Genomic DNA, 18811 nt, shown 5'->3' with positions numbered 1-18811 from the left:
CAAGGACAGTTTTAACCACAGTATTTAATCTTCTGGAGACATTTATTACATAGCTTTTTGTTTTGCCTTGTTTAATATAAACCACTAGAGAGATGTTTCTTGGTTATGTCATTTTGTAAACCAGAGTGTGAAGTAGAAAATCCCAGATAAGAAGAGGCCACTCCTCATTAGGAATTCTATCATAGGATGCACCTGGGTGGCTCAGTCATTTGGGTGTCCCACTTCAGTTCAGGTCATGGTCTGTGGGTACAAACCCCGCATCGGGCTCTGTGCTGACAGCTCAGAGCCTGGAGCCTGCTTCTGATTCTGTCTCCCTCTCTCTCTGCTCCTCCCCTGCTTGTGCTCCATCTCTCCCTCTCTCTCTAAAATAAATAAACGTTAAAAAAAATTCTAGCATAGAATCTGCATTCTCTAAGGGAACTAGAGCCTTAAACCAGTGCCAATGAAAACATCAACATTAATAACAATACTGACAATAATGGCTAACTTCCACAGAGGAGGTATGGAGTAGTGGCTATAAAGGGTACTTCTAGAATTAGACACACCTGGATTTTTTTTGCAGCTCTGATTCTTCCTAGCTATGCTCCCTCCAGCAAGTTATCTTCTCTAAACCTTGGATTCCTCACCTCTAAAATGGAGATATTAAATCCATAAGATGAGATATTGAATGAACAGCACAGGGGGACTTGTGTGGCTCAGTTGGTTAAGCAACTGACTCTTGATATCAGCTCAGGTCTTTATCTCAGGATTGTGAGTTCAAGCCTCACATTGGGCTCCATGTTGAGTGAGGAGCATATGTAAAAAAAAAAAAAAAAAAAAAAAAAAGGATGGGGTGCCTGGGTCTCTCAGTCAGTTAAACATCCCACTCTTGATATCAGCTCTGGTAGTGATCTTCAAGTTGGGAGAACAAGCCTCACATTGGGCTCCACATTGAATCTCCAGCAGGGTGGAGCCTGCTTGGGATTTTCTCTCTGTCTCTGTCTCTCTGTCTGTCTCTCTGTCTCTCTCTCTCTCTCTCTCTCTCTCTCACACACACACACACACACACACACATAAAATAAATAAACATTTTTTAAAAAAAGCTTTTAGTACAATGTCTGGCACATAATAAATATTCACTAAACGTTAGCTGCTATTGAATACAATTTATGAAAGCTTATTACATGTCAGGGGCTCTAGGAATGCTATCTCTAATCCTGATAGCAATCTTCAGGATAATTATTGTTTGTCTCCACCGGAAGGTAAGAGTTAAATTGCTTACTCAAGGTCATTTGGCTAGGAAATGGCAAAGCAGATGTTCCCTTGGATCTGAAAGAAATATATCCAATTTCGAGTGGATACCTTCAAACTAATAAAAGAGCTACAGTGGAAATCCTCCCTCTATATCATTGTGTTTCAAGTTGGCATTTATAAAATCTTTAGGTCAAGATAAGGTCAAAGGGAGCCTTTAGTAGAATAACTGATTTGATCAAAATTGATTGACTTCTTCAAGGTCTATCACAGAATTAACAGTGAAATTTAAAATACCAATCAATTAACTGCAGCCCACATATGAACCTTAGCAACCTGAAGTTTTAAAAGTCTCTGCATTCGCCAGGACTCTTTAGGTAAAGATTAATGAAGCTCATTTCACAATATCTTTTCAGCAAGAGCTACATTTTTCACTTCAGTGTTTAGGAGGCCTAGAATCTTGCTAGCTTCAAGCATAGCTGGATCCAGGCTCTTCATTGTCACTCCCTTCCCCACACTGGCTCCATTTTCAGCTCTGATCTGGCTTCCTCCTCATCTGCTGAAAAGGCATATGTGTTGACATAAATATCTGCCAACAACCTCAATACCTTATCCTCACACTTTAGTAACCCCAACAGATAGAAGGCCTCCTTTTTATCCAATACCTGTACAGCGGTCCTCAACAAGAATTCTGTTTGGCCTCCTTGAGCCATAGAATGTGATCAGTTCTATGAAGAAGTGGGTCCTGGGGCACTTGGGTGGCTCAGTCAGTTAAGCTTCTGACACGGGCTCAGGTCACGAAGCATCTCCTGGTGATCAGGCTCTCAGGTCAAGAGCCCCACATCAGGCTCTCTGCTGTCAGTGCAGAGCTGGCTTCAGATCCCCTCTCTCCCGCTCTTTCTCTGCCCCTCCCCCCTCATGTGCACGCGCATCTGCTCTCTCTCTCAAAAATAAACATTTGTAAAAAAGAAGTGGGTTCTTCAATAACATTGCATTTGTTTCCTACGGCTGCTGTAATCAATTATCACAAACTTCGTGGCTTATGACAACACAGCTTTATTCTCTTAGTGTTTTAGAGGCCAGGTGCCCAAAATCAGTCTCACTGGGCTAATGTCAAGGAGTTAGTAGGGTCTGGTTCCTTTTGGAGCCTCCAGAGGAGGTTTTTGTTTTGGTTTTTTTGGTTTTTTGTTTTTGTTTTTTGCCTTTTCTAGCTTCTGGAGGCCACCTGCATTCCTTGGCTCAAATCCCTTCTTTAAATCATTCTAACCTCTTGCTTCCATGGTCACATCTACTCCTTCCTCTTCCCCAGTCCATTATCTGTCTACCTCCCTCTCCTGAGGACACTTGCAATGATATTTAAGACCCACCTAGATAATCCAGGATAATCTCCCTATTTTAAGATTCTTAATCACGTCTACAAAGTCCCTTTTGCCACAGAAGATAATATTAACAGGTTTTAAGGATTAGGGCGGGGATGTCCAGGAGGCCATTATTCAGCCTACAACAAGCATAAATCCAGGAAGGTATGGCAACCAGTGCAAACAAGTAATCACACTATCAGGCAAAGGAAGACACATTTTATGGAAGAGAGAAACCACAAATTATACAGAGAACAGAGAAACCATTTTCAGCTTCTGGGATCTGATTTGGCTTTGTGACAGATAATTATAATAATGATGATAGCAAACATTTATATTGCTCATTATGTGTCAGCCATTGTTCTAAGTGCTTTACTTATATAACTCAATTAATCTTCACAAAAAGCCATCCTCATTTTATAGAAGAGGAAACCAAGGCACAAAGATTTTAAGTGATTTGCCAAGATCACTGTGAACTAACACAGCCAGGATCTGAACCCAAGGTATCCGATTCCCAGGTGCATACACTTGACCATTTGGGATGGAACTTAAAGAATGGATTGTGAGGAAACATGAAGGGTCTTGTACAGAGAGAACAGAATGAATAAAGCACGAAAGAAAGAAAGAAAGAAAGAAAGAAAGAAAGAAAGAAAGAAAGAAAGAAAGAAAGAAAAAGGAAGGAAGGAAGGAAGGCAGGTAGGTTCAGGCCAGGCCAGTTAGTAGACTGGGTTGGATGGAGTATAGAAAGCCCGGGAGAAGTAGCTTGAGCATAGGGTGTGGAAGACTTTGAAACCACGGACAACCGCCATGGCTGATAGGAGTCCTTTGACTTGAGGTGGGGACTTATCAGAATTGGGCCTTGGGAACACTGCTCTGGTGACCATGTGAAGGCTGGGCTGGCAGAGTAAAAAGGGAACTGTCCCCTTTCCTCCCCCAAGGTACTTGGTATATCACAGAATGTCCTGTGTGTCTCTGCCACTAGAGAGAGAGCCCTAGAGGGGGGATGCGTGTCTCATCACACTGCATGTGCCAGTAGATGATACAGTAAATCACAAAACACAGCACAGCCAGAGGGCAGGAGATAGGCAGGATGGTTACTGGGGCTGCTGCTGGAAATACTAAAACCATTTTGGAATCAATTTAAAGTGTCTTTACCCGTGTTTGCTTTAGTCTCTGAACAATAAAAACTTTCTGGAAATCTGGGATGTGTAGGGATATATTCAAATCTTCACTCTGTCAATTGCCTTCGTGGGATATTGGGAAATTACTCAACACCCCCAAGCCTTATTTTTTTTTTAATCTTTAAAATATAGATAAAATTATGTTATTGGTAATTGTTAACTTACCAAGTAATAATAGTTGCCCGGCTCAAATGAGGAATCTGGCATACAGATACCACTCAAACTTATTTTTTTTTTAATATTCTTATTTCATTTCATCACACAGGTGAGCGAAGGAGTTGCAAGAAAGACGCTCACATGTCTTGGAGAAGCTCCAAAGCACAGATGGGAGAACACTCAGACTCGCCTGTCTGCAGCCACACCCCGGCGCCTGTGGAGGAGCCCACCCCCTCCCCTCTCCAGCAGGTGGTAGAAGACTCGGACCCCGCCCAGCAACAGCCTCTGCGTCCTTAGCGACCCGGCGGTAGCAGCCCCGCCCGCGCGCTGGGCCGGGTGATTGGCCCGACTCCTGGCCTCCAATCCCCCGCCCCACCATGTTCCCCCGCAGGCTGTCTCAGGTCGCGATCCTGGGAGAGCACAGACCGAGTATCCCTGAGCTGCCTGGGTGGGGAAACGCCGCCTCGGGGGTAAGGCCTCCCCCTCTGTTTCATCCCAGGAAAGAGCTCAGGACTGACATGCAGCTGCTGGGCAGACAGTGGACAACACAATCACAAACTGTGGTCCTTGAAGTTTCAGACAGTTTCACAGAGCTTGCAGGTTCCACTGGACAGGGCTATCCTGGCAGAGCAGGTCTTTCTTGCGTGTTGGCCACACACTAAGTGAAGTTGGGGTCTTGGGAAGAGCTCTGGTCTACTTCAGACCTGCACACTAGAAACAGGTCTGTTCTCACTCGCTGTGTGAGTTTGGTCAAATGATACACCTCTCTGGGCCTTGGTTTACTAGTCTGTAAAACCAGCGTTTGGATTAGAATGACCTCTGAAGACTTTTCAATAATAGCAGACTCTGAAAGAGAGTGATCAGCCTGGGGCCAGGTTTATAGAACGTCTGAGTTGCCCTTGGCATCAGATCTGTATAAACATCCACTACTTATCTAATACTGGATCTCAATTGTAGATTCACTGGATTGTTGCAGAAACACACATCAGCAATAACAACAAAAATCCCTCTTCCCTATGTACAGCGCTCCTTCAGATGTATTATCTCATTGGATTCACTCTAAAACCCAGGGAATAAAATTGGAATTATCCTGGTTTTGTAAAAGGAGAAACTGAGCATGAGAGCTGAATATAAGATCTTCACGTACCCACGAAAAGCCCTGGTTTCCTCTCTCACTTCACAAGAATCACATAAGAAAGGTGGAAGGAAACCACCTGATAACAGAAAGGTAGAGTGCCCAAATGGCTCAGCAGACCGATTTGGTGGACCTCTTGAGTGGGATTCCCAAATCTGCTAATTACTGATTCTATGATATTGAGTAAGTTGCATAAGTACATTATGCCTGTCCCCTCAACTAAAACAAGAATGATAATCGTAATTAGGAATATCTTACTCATGCCTTTATTAGGAATGTCGAGTGAGATAAGATAGGCAAAGCACTTTGTTCTGCTGCTATTTTTGTTGTTATAATTGACAACAGTAAATTGACTAAAGGGAAATCCAGACGATGAAAGGTTTACTTATTTTCCAACCCAAGGATTTTGAGAAGCATGTCTTCTGTTTGGAAGACTACGTGTGGATCAGATGCAGTGCCTGAGATGGTGGTGAAAATCATTGGAAGTAAACACTTTCGGTACCTCATGGAGAAGCCAGAGATGTAAGTTTACTGTTTGAAAAATGTCTGCTTTGCTGGGAAGATAATGAAGTTTGGAGTTGCTGGGTTTTTTTAATCTTGAAATTTACATTTTTAAAATGTTGTCCATGGAAAATTAAGTCATGAAGGAGTAACAGTAGAAGCAAAATCGTGTTGATAACTTCCATGAGCACTGTTTTCCTGATATTTTTCATCTTTATAATTTCCCTTACTCCTTAATTACTTAGGCAGATTTTCTAAATAGATGAGGAATGTAAGCAAAGAGACATTTATAAATATTAATGGAGTATTTCTGCTGCTTCTCATCAGGTGTGCAATCTACTACATGTAGTAATTTTTTTAGCGGGGGCGGGGGGGGTCAGTGTTAGTCAATTTGTTATGAATTAAAGGGGTGGGATTAATAATGAATCATAAATTATAAGATTTTCATTTACTCTTATTTGTAGTCTATACTGCTCCAAGCAGGGGCTTCTCAGAGCTTAGCTACGAGGTCTTTCTTCCCTCCAACTCATCACAATCACATGTAAGGGAGAACACTCATGGATCTTTAAAATTCACCAGATATTTGGCACAGAAGCCTATGACTAGGTCTTCCTTCCAGCATTTTGGTGGTTCACAAAAGAAAAAAGAAAGCACGAGACCTGCCTTTGCTCTAGTATCATCCCGTAAATAGCAGCTGGTCAGTCGTGGCCTTTCCCTCCTAAGATTATTCCCATAGCTTTTCCATTGGTTTCAGACACCGACAGACCAAACACAGAGACAAACAGATAAAATCTGGCCTCACAAAACAAAGGTGCTGAAAGTGGTGGATACCAAACTGGCTGCCATCAGAAACATCTAGAAAACCCTTACAAATAAAGATTTGGAATCCAACCCAAGACCTACTGAATCGGAATCTCTGAAAATGAGGCCATCAGGACCACTGTTATGGAGCATAGGCATTAGCAGGGTAAATTTAACTCCCCACCATCAGTATTGTCAGCCCAGAAAAATTCCAAAGTGAGTGCTATAATCAATTAGTAATGTCTGTCTGGCACAGCAAGGGAGTTTTGCGGCCCATGAGTCCGGCATTTGGGATCCCTACAGAGCTTAGAGATGTGAATTTGAATCCTGGCTCCGTGCCTTCCTGGCCTTTTGGCATTGAGAAAGTTAATTAATGTCTCTGGCCTCAGATTCTACCATCTATTAATTAAGGCTAAGACACATGTATCTAGTAGGGTTGTTATGAGGACCAAATGAGAAAAAGTATGCAAAACACCTTTCCAGTGCCCAGGAATGTATTCAAGATGCTCACTCAGTGGTTCTGTTGTTATTATTGAAGCATATTTTTCCAGGGATACAAGACATTTAATAAAAAATCAAATCTCATTCTATGGAATGCTTGCCATCCCTTTTTTTATTCTATGTCTGGGAGGCCACTTACCTCTGTTTTGTAGATAAGAAAACTAAGATACTGTGATATAATCATATAATAATCTTACAGTGATAAGATCTACTGAATGTCCGTGCTTGGCGAGGAAAGTACTAGGGTCAGTTTGGATGCCTAGCTCAGTTCTCCTCCCATCCAGAGACAACATTACTACTGTACTAATTCCATTCTGCTCTGGGGTTCTTTCTGTAGCCCCTTGTGTCCCAAATCCCTTTCTTTTTCCAGGAGTATCAGAGTCCAATATGTTCCTAAAAGGGTTGGTTGGGGAGGGTCCTCGTCCTTTTAAATAGGGAAAAATTTCCTTTGTCTTATGAAAAGGTGCCTTTTATTTTCTTCTCTTTATTTTTTTAAATTTCAGAATCCAGGAAATAAAAGACTACATTAGGTTAGATACATGAACTGTGAAATAAAAGACGCAGTTCTTTTTCTTCTATGACGACCATAAGACAAAAAAGTTTAAAGAACATCAAGACAGGTCGTTTCGTTTGTTTTCTATGGGCTTGATGTTACCGTGGCTGGAATTACATAGGACCATTAATTAACACACTTAGCTAAAATATTTCTGGATAGTTCAAAAATAAATGATTCTCAAAATGTTCTTGTTGCTGAGGTAAAAACAGACCCACCACTGTCGTGTCAGGTATGTCCTAAAATCTATCTCGGAAGCATTTTAGTTGTGCTACGTGTATACCCTTCAGCCCAGGTCTCAAGAGGGCTTATTCTTTGAGCTGAATCTGATGAGTCTGTTAGTCAAAAATCTAGGTAAGAAACAGAAGTGAAAGCCAAAAAAGAAAGAAGTCTCTAAAAGGACAACCTGAATTAAAAAGAAAAATTACAAATTAATGATGGAAAGAGATGCCTGGGTGGCTCAGTCAGTTAAGCATCTGACTCTTGATTTTGACTCAGGTCATGATCTCATGGTTCATGGGATCAAGCCCCATGTCAGGCTCCATGCTGACAGCACACATCCTGCTTGGGATTCTCTCTCTCCCCTCTCTCTGCTCCTCACCTGCTCTCTCTCTTGCTCTCTCTCTCTCTCTCTCTCTCTCTCAAAATAAATAAATAATCTCTAAAAACAAATTCATAATGGATGGAAAACAGAAATCCTCCTGTATAACCACATTTAGTTCAGATTTCCTGTAGCCTATGTGGAGAAGGTCGAATAGTATGTCAGACCTGAATGTGATCTTCAAGGTCTAAATCAATGTACTAATTTGCCAGGGCTGCTGTATGAAAGGTCCACAAACTAGATGGCTTAGACAACAGAACTGTGTTGTCCCACAGTTCCAGAGGTTGGAAGTCTGAAATCAAGGGGTTAGTAGAGCTAGGGAAGAATCCATCTCTTCTAGGTCGTTCTCCCTGCTTCTGGCAGTTCTGTGGCTCATGGAAGCACAAATCAAAGATTCACATGGCAGTCTCCCTGTATATGTGTCTGTGTACAAATTTCCCCTTTCTATAAGAATACCAGTCAATTGGATTAGGGGCTCATCCCAGTCTAGTATGACCTCAATCTAACTAATTATATCTGCAATTACCTTATTTCCAAACAAGGTCATATTCTGAGGTCCTAGGGGTTGGACTTCACCATATGAATTTTAGGGTTCAATGCAGCCCATAACAACCAGTCTCCCATTTTATAGATGAGACAAGTGAGGACCCTGTGGGCTTAAAGTGAGGCTGGTTACTAAGAACTAAGATTGGAATTGAGCTCCCTCCCTCTTTCCTTAATTTAGCCTGTACAGTTATTGACAGATGAAAGAAAAATACTCAATACCCATTTAGTAGTCAAATTCCTCAACAAGGAGATCGATCTGCAGGCTTCAAAGAATAAAACAAGTGTCCCCGAGTTTTGGAATCATTACTTGCCTCCCACATCACCCCACCAGCCTTCCTTTCTCTCTATTTACTCTAATCTACTCATCTAAAGGATTATTCCCCAAAGGGTGGTCCATGGAAAACCAGCATCAGCCTCACCTGGGAGCTGGTTAGATGCAGAATCCCAGGCCCCTCTCCAGACACAGTGAGCCAGAATCTGCATTTTTGTCAATTCCCAGGGGACTCTTAAGCAACATTTCAGTTTGAGAAGCCCAATTTTCAAGTACAGCAAGCATCATCATTCTAAAATGCAGATCTAACCAGGTGCCCCACCTTCAGCCCCAGATTCACTGACCCCCTGCCCTTCGCCCCCGTGGGCTTCCATAGCAACCTTAAGGGACTGTCACACTCTATGATTTCCTATGCATTTCTGGCTCCCCTATTTAACTGTAAATCCTGTGTGCACAATTGCACCCTCAGCACTGAGTACAAAGTCTTTACATTTTGAAAGCCTAATAAATGAACGAGGGTACAGTGGATGCCAAGAAAAATAAAGAGCTAGAAAGACAATGCTTAGTTGCTTTAAATCCAAATCTAAAGGCTCATGTTGCTAAAGTATTATGCAGATGTAACTATGGAACTCTGAGGAGTAATCTTCCAAAGCTCATCAAGAAGAAGATAATGCCAACTGACAGGAGACAAATATTCCCATTTTCTAAAAGGAGATAAAAGTATGCAATAACACCACAAAACCTGAGGCTTGTGGACAATCCCTGGCAAAATTGCAGGCCAAAGAATGAAATATATTAGTTGTGAAAACAAAACACGAAAGTGATGGTCACTAAGGGTTGGTACATGTTGACTAAAACCAGATTATGCCAACATGGTGGTGACTGAACAATTGATGTCAACACTACATGTTGGAGGTGGGGAGGTTAAGAGGATTTGTGTGTAACCCTGTTCTTAGTCAACATTTTTTTTAATCTCTATTTATTTTTGAGTGAGAGAGAAAGAGCATGAGCAGGGGAGGGGCAGAGAGATAGGGAGGCACAGAATCTGAAGCAGGCTCCAGGCTCTGAGCTGTGAACATGGAGTCCAATGCAGGGCTCACACTCATGGACCATGAGATCATGACCTGAGCTGAGGTCGGACACTTAACCGACTGAGCCACCCAGGCACCTTGACCTTTTTAAATCCATAACTGAAGGAAGACAGACAAATCACTTCAGTAAACATGTAGGAAGAAGAATGCTGGAAAACCCTGGCAGGCAAATGAGCTAAAACCAACAAGACGAAATCAACGGAGATACACTCAAAGTCTGTGTTTAGATAAGAGTATGTGTAAATGTTTCTATGGAATAAATGTCTGGGTTTTACTTGTTGTGAAACAATAGAAAATATATATGTTAGTCTCTGCTCCCAGTTCCTGACACAGAGCTCCTAAACCCCTTGCAGTTTCCTAGGAGATAACAAGAGTACCAGGTGCCTCTTCTGTTCTAGTATTCGGTCTTTGACCGTGGTTGCTGACACAACGCTCCTAAATTCCTTGGAATTTCCTGGGTGATGTGGTGTCTCTGTTTCCATGAGGATACTCTCAGTGAGCCTCTGGACAGCTTCAGGATGGAGGCTGGTCACCAGAAAGACCAAGCCGTGATTAAGAACAGAACTTTCAGCCCTACCCTCCATCTTCGGGGAAGGGGGAGAGGGGCTGGAGATTGACTTAATGATTGAGCATAACTAGGTGATGAAGCCTCCCTAAAAATCTCACAAGTATGGAAGTCAGACAGTTTCCAGGTTGCTGAACACATCAAAGTGCTGAGAGGGTGGTGTGCCTGGACAGGATACAGATGATGTTCCACACCCCTTCCCACATACCTTGCCCTGTGCATCTCCTCCATTTGGCTGTTCCTGAGTTATATCCTTTTATAATCAATAAATAGTCTGGTTAAATAAACTGTTGTCCTGAGTTGTGTGAGCTGCTCCAGCAAATTACTCAAACCTGAGGAGGGGGGTGAAAGAACCCTGATTTATAGTGGGTCTATCAAAAACACACTGGACTTGTGACTGATGTCCGAAGAGGGTGGGGCAGTCTTGTGGGAATGAACCCTTACCCCATAGGGTCTGTGCTGACTCTAGGTAGATATCGTCACAACTGAATTGGTTCGTAGGGATACCCAGCTGGGGTTGAATTGCTTGGCGTGGGGAAACCCATACACGTTTGGTGACCAGAAGTCTGTGGTGGTAGTAGAGAGGAGAGGAGAAAATGGAATGTTTTCCCCTCTACCCTTGGGTTTGAGCTCAGCACGAGCGGAGAGTATCCACAGAGTGGGATGTGCGAGGCCCAGTGGATTCAGAACAGGATATGCCACCTGTACAGCACTGTGCTTCTGCAGGCCACGTTTTAGGAGGGACCCTGGCACGCTAAGAGTGTGGCCGCTGAAGGCACTGCATGATGGAAAACCTAGGGTGTGAAACGTGGCCTAGGGGAACATTTATAAAACCTGGGGATTAAGTCATTAAATAAAAGAGGAATTGGGTTCATTTCAAGAAATGCCTGTGAGTATAGATGCTTCCAGTGAATAAAGCTGGCCTCTACAGTTCCTTCCAATGCCAAGAATCAATGACCCAAAGCACTTCATTCCATAGTTGCACTGCTGTTAGTATGGCATTCTTAAACACAGGGAGGCTGGCTGCAGATTTTTACAGGAAGGGATAGCAAAAATGGTAATAATGTGTGTTGATACTTGTAGCCTAGAAAGAAGAAAGTTTTGGTATTTCCCCACATGATTATCCTAGAGCCCATATTCTGTCATTTTTTGATCCCTCAAAGCCCTTCATGTTTATACATTGTTTTTTGCTTTGTTGAACTTTTTAAAAGTGCTAATGTGAAAAGCTTTAGAAATCAGTGCATAGGTGGAGTTCCATCAATCTCCTTTCCACAAACATTAATTGAGCACCTGCTGAGTGCCAGGTCTAGGGAATACAGCAGTATACCTAAAATTCTAATGATGGGGGACATATAGCAAACATATGAAGAATGACTGTTCAAATGAGGAAAAATAGAGGGGGATCATAACAGTATATCAAGTCACAGAGAGTGTTCCCACAAGGCTTCGTTGAGCAAATGTCATTGGAACTGAGACAAGAGCCAGAATTATCCAATAAGAATTATCCATGGTTACTTAACAGTGAGCTGGCCAAGACTGGCCCAACTTAATACTGGTGCGTGTGGCTCACCAGATTCCAACTTTCCATAAAACTAGAAGTTTTGGTTTCTTCTTCCTGCTCGTGCCTCAGAAGAAGAGGCTGGCTGCAACTTCCCACAAGCTCCAAGTTCTCCAATGTTAGACATCTGGCTTTCCCAGCACCTGCTACGAACAGCACCTAAACTGACCACCTGGAGCCTAAGCAGATTTTTTTTTGTGCAAGGCCACCTCATGCTCACTTCGTAAAAAGTGAGAGGATAAGGTTTTTCAGAAGCACAGCACCCAGAGACCAGGGCACCCACGTAGCTGCTGCTTTTCTGTCTATGAGGTTCAGCCTGTACCAAGTGACTCTGCAGGTGTTCTCCATGCTCCTGGTGCCTCCCCAGATCTGCACAGAGAGTAAACCAGGCAAATACCCAAGGAAAGAGCATTGTGGGCAGAGGGAACAGCCCCTAGAAAGCCTTGTGGCATGTTTAGGGAGGACCAAGGAAGCCAATGTTGGTGTAGCAGAGTGAACAAGGGGAGAGGGGGTAGAAAATGAGGTCAGAGCAGGGCTCAGATCATGGCACCTGTGGGCCATGGTAGGAACTTAGGATTTGTTCTATGCAGAATGGGAAGCCCTTGGAATATTATGAGCAGTAGAAGTCACAGTCAAATGTATACTTTCTAAGGGATGGTTCTGGCTGCCGTGTGGAGGATAAATTAGAAGGGATGTGAGTAAAAAGAGAGAGACCATTTAGGGAGTCATTATGGTAATCCACGCAGGAGACTGTAGCAGTGACCAATTAACTAGATAAAACCTATAGTTTAAGAATTCAAGTACCCTGCTTATTCTTTTTTTTCTTTAGAGAAATAACTGAGCATAACATCTTATCTTTGTTTATCGCTTTTCTTGCTATATAATCTACATAAAATCTTAGTACCCACAGACTCCCATCTTTCCTTAAAACAGAGCAACATCAGAGGGTACACTTTTATCTCCATTTTCACAAGTTCAAAGTGATCGAGTAATATGTTAAAATCATACTTCTCTTATGCCTTTTTACTACATTAAGCTGTTTATTAATCTCCTACAATTGGTGGTTTATTATTACTGTTATTATTATTATTGTTGTTGGCACTGTAAGGCATATAAAGAAGCATGAGATACTATTTTAGACATATGCATAAAACCTTAAGTAAGGGGGCACCCGGGTGACTCAGTCAGTTGAGTGTATGACTCTAGATTTCAGCTCAGGTCACAATCCCAGGGTCAGAGGATTGTTCCCTGAGACAGACTCCTTGCTGAGCATGGAGACTGCTCAAGATTGTCTCTCTCCCTCTCTCTCTCTCTGCCCCTCCCCCATTCGTACTCATGCTCTTTTTCTCTCTCTTAAAAAACAAACAAAAACCTTAAGTAAGAGTGTACGGCATTACGTGAATAAATGCCAAATAAATGTTATAAAAAAATAGGTGCCTATGTATCCTAAATAGTGAGACTATGAGGTAAAAGTTGTTACTTTACCATTTGAAAAATCTATATTTCAAAAAACAGAATAAAAAGTAAAAGGCAAACGCAGAAGGACACCATTTATAACATATATGACGGGAAAATTTTTCTTCTTGCGGTATAAAGAGCTCTTGAAAATCAGTAGGAAAAGGACAAGCAGCTGAGTTTCATAAACTAGCAAAAGATCTAGATCGGCCATTTACAAAGAAGAAATAAACATGAACACTACAGGGGTGCCTGAGTGGCTCAGTCGGTGAAGCGACCAACTTGATTTCAGCTCAGGTCATGACCTGATGGATTGAGCCCCACTGTGGGCTCTGTGCTGGCAGCATGGAGCCTGCTTCGAGCTCTCTCTCTCTCTCTCTCTCAAAATAAATAAGCATTGAAAAAAATGAACACTAGATATGTGTGTGATGGGTGTGGGGGAGATTCAACCTGAGTGGCAATGAAAAAAATTTAAACAGCAACGAGACATTATTTTTACCAATAAAACTGGAAATGACTTTATAAGGGAAATATCCAGGGTTAACAAAGATTTCAAAAAAAAGAATACTCATAAGCTATTGGTTTTTAAGTACACATATCAAAAGCCTTAAAAGTGCATGTACTTTGGCATAAAATCTCTATCAATCAACTCTGTAGAAACAATTATAGATGGATAGATGGTTTGCCTTTTTAAATTTACATAATAATGTATAAGGCTGGGTCCCACAGGAAACAGATTATGTAAGTTCAAATTAGCATGATTCCAGAAGGGTTTTGTTTCTAAGAGTCAAGGTGTTGCGCAGGAACCACAGGCTAGCTGAGGCAAAGCTGTGAGCCGTCCTCAGTCTGCAGAGATGAGAAGAGGGGAATGCTTCTGGGGAGCACTCTGCAGCCCAGGCCACCTGGAGAAATGTAGTCACCTCTGGGCAAGAAACACAAGGAACTTAAGGCAACATTGTGGAGAAAGAGTCATCTCCTGCCAGGGCCACCCACTGGCCAAAACCAGCCAGAACCAGAAGGCATCAGAGCAGATCATTAGTCCACACAGATCAGCTTCCTGGGTTGAGGAAGGAGGCAAGGAACTGGAGGCATAGGAAAGTGTCCAGTAGGGCAGCAATGTTTAAATTAGTAAAAAACGGAGAACAATAAATGGTTCAACAAAATAGGACCAGTTAAATAAATTGTATATCCATGCAATGAAATACTGTTTAGATATTTTAAATGTTCTCATGGAGACATAAGTATTGATATGTAAAGATATCTGCATTATATTATGGACTGGAAGTTCTTTTAAAAGATTACAAAATTGTAAAATCCTAGTTTGGTTTGAAAGCAAAACAAAATTTAAACATTAAAAAAAAGGGGAGGGCACCTGAGTGGCTCAGTCGGTCAAGGGTCCCACTTAGTCTCAGGTCATGATCTCATGGTTCATGGGCTCACCCACATCAGGCTCTGTGCTGACAGCTCAGACCCTGGAGCCTGCTTCAGATTCTGTGTCTCCCTCTCTCTCTCTCTGCCCCTTCCCTGCTCACATTCTCTCTCTCAAAAATAAATAAACATTAAAAGCAAACAAACAAAAAACAACAAAAAAACAAAACAAAAGTTCCTGTCTGTATGTGGAAATTTTCTATAAAGAGATACTATAGCACCTTGCCACATTTAGTTTAACTGCTTATAATTTTGAGAATTTGTGTAGTAAACTTTTTTTAGACCTTAATGTTTTTTTTTTTTTTTGGAGCAACGTGATTCACAGCAAAATTGAGAGGAAGATACAGAGATACCACATGCACCCTCTGCCCACACATATACATAGCCTCCTCCATTATCTACGTCCCCCACGAGAGTGATACATTTGTTACAGTTGATGAGCTCACATTTACACAACATAATCACCTGAAGTCTGTAGTTTGCAATGCGGTTCACTCTTGCTGTTGTACATTCTAAGGGTTTGGACAAATGTATAATAACATGTATCCATCATCACAGAGTATTTCCACGGCCCTAAAAATCCTCTCCTCCTTTCCTCTAGTACACTTTTTAAATCCATGATCTCCTGATACCCCTGATTTAGTTCAACCTAATTAAACAAAATAACGTAGCAATAATTATCACTCCTCATTTCCATAGACCACGTGGATGTACCTGGGGGGTGGTCCAGAGAGAGAATGGTTTGTGCTGCATTCTCTCACAGTATGGACAGAAGTCCTGGCTCAGAAACTGTGCCTTAAAGCACTGAGCTAATTGGAGAAAAGGCAAGCCAGTTTTGCACTGTCATTTTGCTTAGACTTGCAAAAGCAAAACAGACTAGAACGCAAGTGCAAAGGACGTTAAATTTCCAGCTGATAAAGTCTGGCTCAAAGATTTAAAAACGGCGCAGTCTGCAAAACTCCTGGGTATAATCCACCTGAGGACATTGTGATGACTCAATATTTCGTTTTTTGTTTTTTTTTTTTCTTCTGTAAAATTAAGGAAAGTGATTCTAAACAATTATGCTTTATCAGAGCAGATTTTAATACTAATTAATCTCCTTTGTTTAAAGTAGGTGATTTCTAGAACTTGGATTCACTGTTGCTAGTCAATTACAAGGCGGTGAGATGGATTATATGGACTATCTCTCTTTAAAAAAAAAAATTGTTTAATGTTTATTTTTTGAGAGAGAGATTGACAGAGTGTGAGCAGGGGAGCGGCAGAGAGAGAGGGAGACACAGAATCCAAAGCAGGGTCCAGGCTCCGAGGTGTCAGCACAGAGCCCGATGCGGGGCTCGAACCCATGAACCGTGAGATCATGACCTGAGCCGAAGTCGGATGCTCAATGGACTGAGCCACCCAGGCGCCCCTGGACTGTTTCTTTTTACCTATCGAAATAAATTTTCCTCAGTTCTTATGTACTATGAAACTTTGATCCTTTGAACTTTAGTTTACCAGTAAAGAAAGTTCTTAGGGTCCATAGGAAAGAAGAGCACCTCTCTGTACTTGGGTGATGAAGGAAGTGTTTATAAAGGAGATAGCACTCTACTCTAGGACTAACATAAAATTACCATTTGTCAAGGGCTGACTGAGATCCAGGCTCAGTGGTACATAATTTGTACATCTTATATTGATAAGGATTATTTTTCTAATCTCACAGATGAGACACTGGAAATCAGAGATGTGAAGTAATTTGCCAAAGTCAATTGACATCTGGGGCTAGGATTAAGAATCAGGTCCATAGGACAGATAGTTCATGTCCTTAACCACTACATTATACTGCTTGTGATTAAGGATTAATTTTGCACAATTATGGAAAAGACTTTTTAAAAATTTTTTAAATGTTTATTTATTTTTGAGACAATGCAAGAGACAGAGTACAAGCAGCAGAGGGGCAGATAGAGGGAGACACAGAATCTGAAGCGGGCTCCAGGCTCTGAGCTGTCAGCCCAGAGCCCGACGCGGGGCTCGAACTCACGAACCGTGAGATCATGACCTGAGCCGAAGTCAGACGCTCAACCGACTGAGCCACCCAGCCACCCCTCTTTTTCATTCTCTACACTTCAGTGTACATAGGAATCATGTGACATGTTTGCGAAGAATACAGATTTTCTTGTCCTGTTTTGAGAAATTCCAATTCACTGAGTTCAGAATGATCCAAGCTGTGTTTTATTATCCAGAATCCTGCATGATTATGACCCACCTCAGGTGGTCTGAGGTTCAAAGGTTAGAAACCACTGTCATTGTCTCCAAGTACGAGCCCTTCATTCTTTCTGGAATATTTTCCCACCTCCTATCTCCTCTTTCAACTACATTTTATTTGTCAATTCCTTTGTGGAAGAAGATTCCAAAGCAAAGTAAGCATTACAAAGAGAATGATTGAAAACAGGGAGGGGTGGATATTAAGGAAGCCAGGCCTCTGCGCAGTCTCCTGTTTCAATTTCTGGAACACCAGGGACTTCTGATTTTAGTCAATTACAACTTGAAAATTGCAACTCCACCACCTTCTGGAGCATACTCTTCTACTCTGGACTGAAATAGGTAAAATGTAGTATCTGTTAAGTAAACAGCCACTTATATATTAGTTTCGCTCTGTCAGCACCAATTATAATTCCTTCAAAACAAGCTATACAATCTTGTGGGTTTTGCCTTTACAAACCTGTACTCCCTGCTTGGAATTTGGAGCACACTATCAATTTTGGTCCACTCTGTGTCTCCCAGATTGCAATTTCTCAGACCCCAAATGTTTTTGGTTGCTTTCTAGCCTCTTCCTCTCAGTCAATACCTTCACGTATCATTCCCATCCTCCTTAAGCCGGTTTGGTATGAAATTGGTCTATGATCTCCTTTTTACATAACTCTATTTTTTCTGTTATCACACAGTTTTTCACAAATTGAAAAACCATGCAGCCCATTGGATGCCCAATACAACATTAATAAAATAGTAGTGCATAGCTGAAAGACAATTCAAATAGAAGAAAATATCCACGGTGTAAATGTGTATGTCACGCTGTACAACTGCATATAAGTGACGGAAGAAAGATGCAGAAGAGGAAGGTGTGCTGGGCTATCATTTTCTAGAAGCCAAAAGTACATCACGCCAAAGAGTAAGAGTGGATTGGATTGGTTGCTCATTTTGCGTCTCAAATAACCCTTTTATTTTACTCTGCTGTGAGAAATCAACTTTGGTTATTTTCATTGATGTCAGAGTTCGGTTCAATGTTGTGAAGAAAGAAATGGAATACTTTGGGAATAACTCTGGGGATATAATGAATTCCTTGCCCCTGGGAAGTTTACGAACCACAGCGGAACGTCAGCCACTTAAGGGTTCTGTGGAGGGACGTAAGTCTAGCTGGGAAGATGGACGAGATGCCTTGATAGATGTTCCTTTTTATTAACTTGTTAAAAGAGAATAAAAATCCTGTTGCTTAAAACAGTTTGTATATTGTTGGTAGAAAATTGAGGAGTAATGTAGAGGAAGGGGCGTGTGTTTTAGAGCCACACAGGCCTGGGAATGAATCCTAGATCTCTACCTGCAAGGTGGCCTTGAGGAATATACTGAACCTCTCTGATCGTTGAGTTTTTCATCTGCACAATGGTGATAAAATACCCACTCTTCAGGATGATTAAGCTAACATGGAAGGATTTATGTAAATTTATACATGGCGCTTGACTCATGGAAGCATTTAGAATGTTAGTTCATAGAATTCCAATGATGAAGAAATGATTTGGGCATAGGTTTAGGAGTTAAAGTACTTTAAAAATCTTTCTGAAGGTTTAATTTCTATCATAATAATACATGGTATGGCTCTCTGGCATTAAAAAAAAAAAAGACGAAGAAG

General features: G+C 41.7%; 1 protein-coding gene and 1 long non-coding RNA gene across 5 annotated transcripts in view; one reads left to right on the top strand and one right to left on the bottom strand.

The window, feature by feature from the left end:
* LOC122241404 overlaps nucleotides 1-18811 on the bottom strand; it is a 132891-nt gene that overhangs the window by 57882 nt on the left and 56198 nt on the right. The window lies entirely within an intron of this gene.
* The window catches only part of CC1H1orf87 (chromosome C1 C1orf87 homolog), a 78982-nt gene continuing 64382 nt past the window's right edge, over nucleotides 4212-18811 (top strand). Inside the window, exons 1-2 of one of the 3 annotated variants that reach the window (XM_007089871.2) lie at nucleotides 4212-4395; nucleotides 5463-5582. In XM_007089871.2, the coding sequence (XP_007089933.1) occupies nucleotides 5476-5582 (107 nt within the window). In that variant the 5' untranslated portion in view covers nucleotides 4212-4395; nucleotides 5463-5475. The remainder of the gene's footprint in view (nucleotides 4396-5462; nucleotides 5583-18811) is intronic. The other 2 variants (XM_042997400.1, XM_042997399.1) reach the window with 2 other exon arrangements.

The sequence above is a fragment of the Panthera tigris genome, chromosome C1, assembly GCF_018350195.1.
Source record: "Panthera tigris isolate Pti1 chromosome C1, P.tigris_Pti1_mat1.1, whole genome shotgun sequence".
NCBI lineage: Eukaryota > Metazoa > Chordata > Mammalia > Carnivora > Felidae > Panthera > Panthera tigris.
This window is presented reverse-complemented; position numbering and strand designations above follow the sequence as displayed.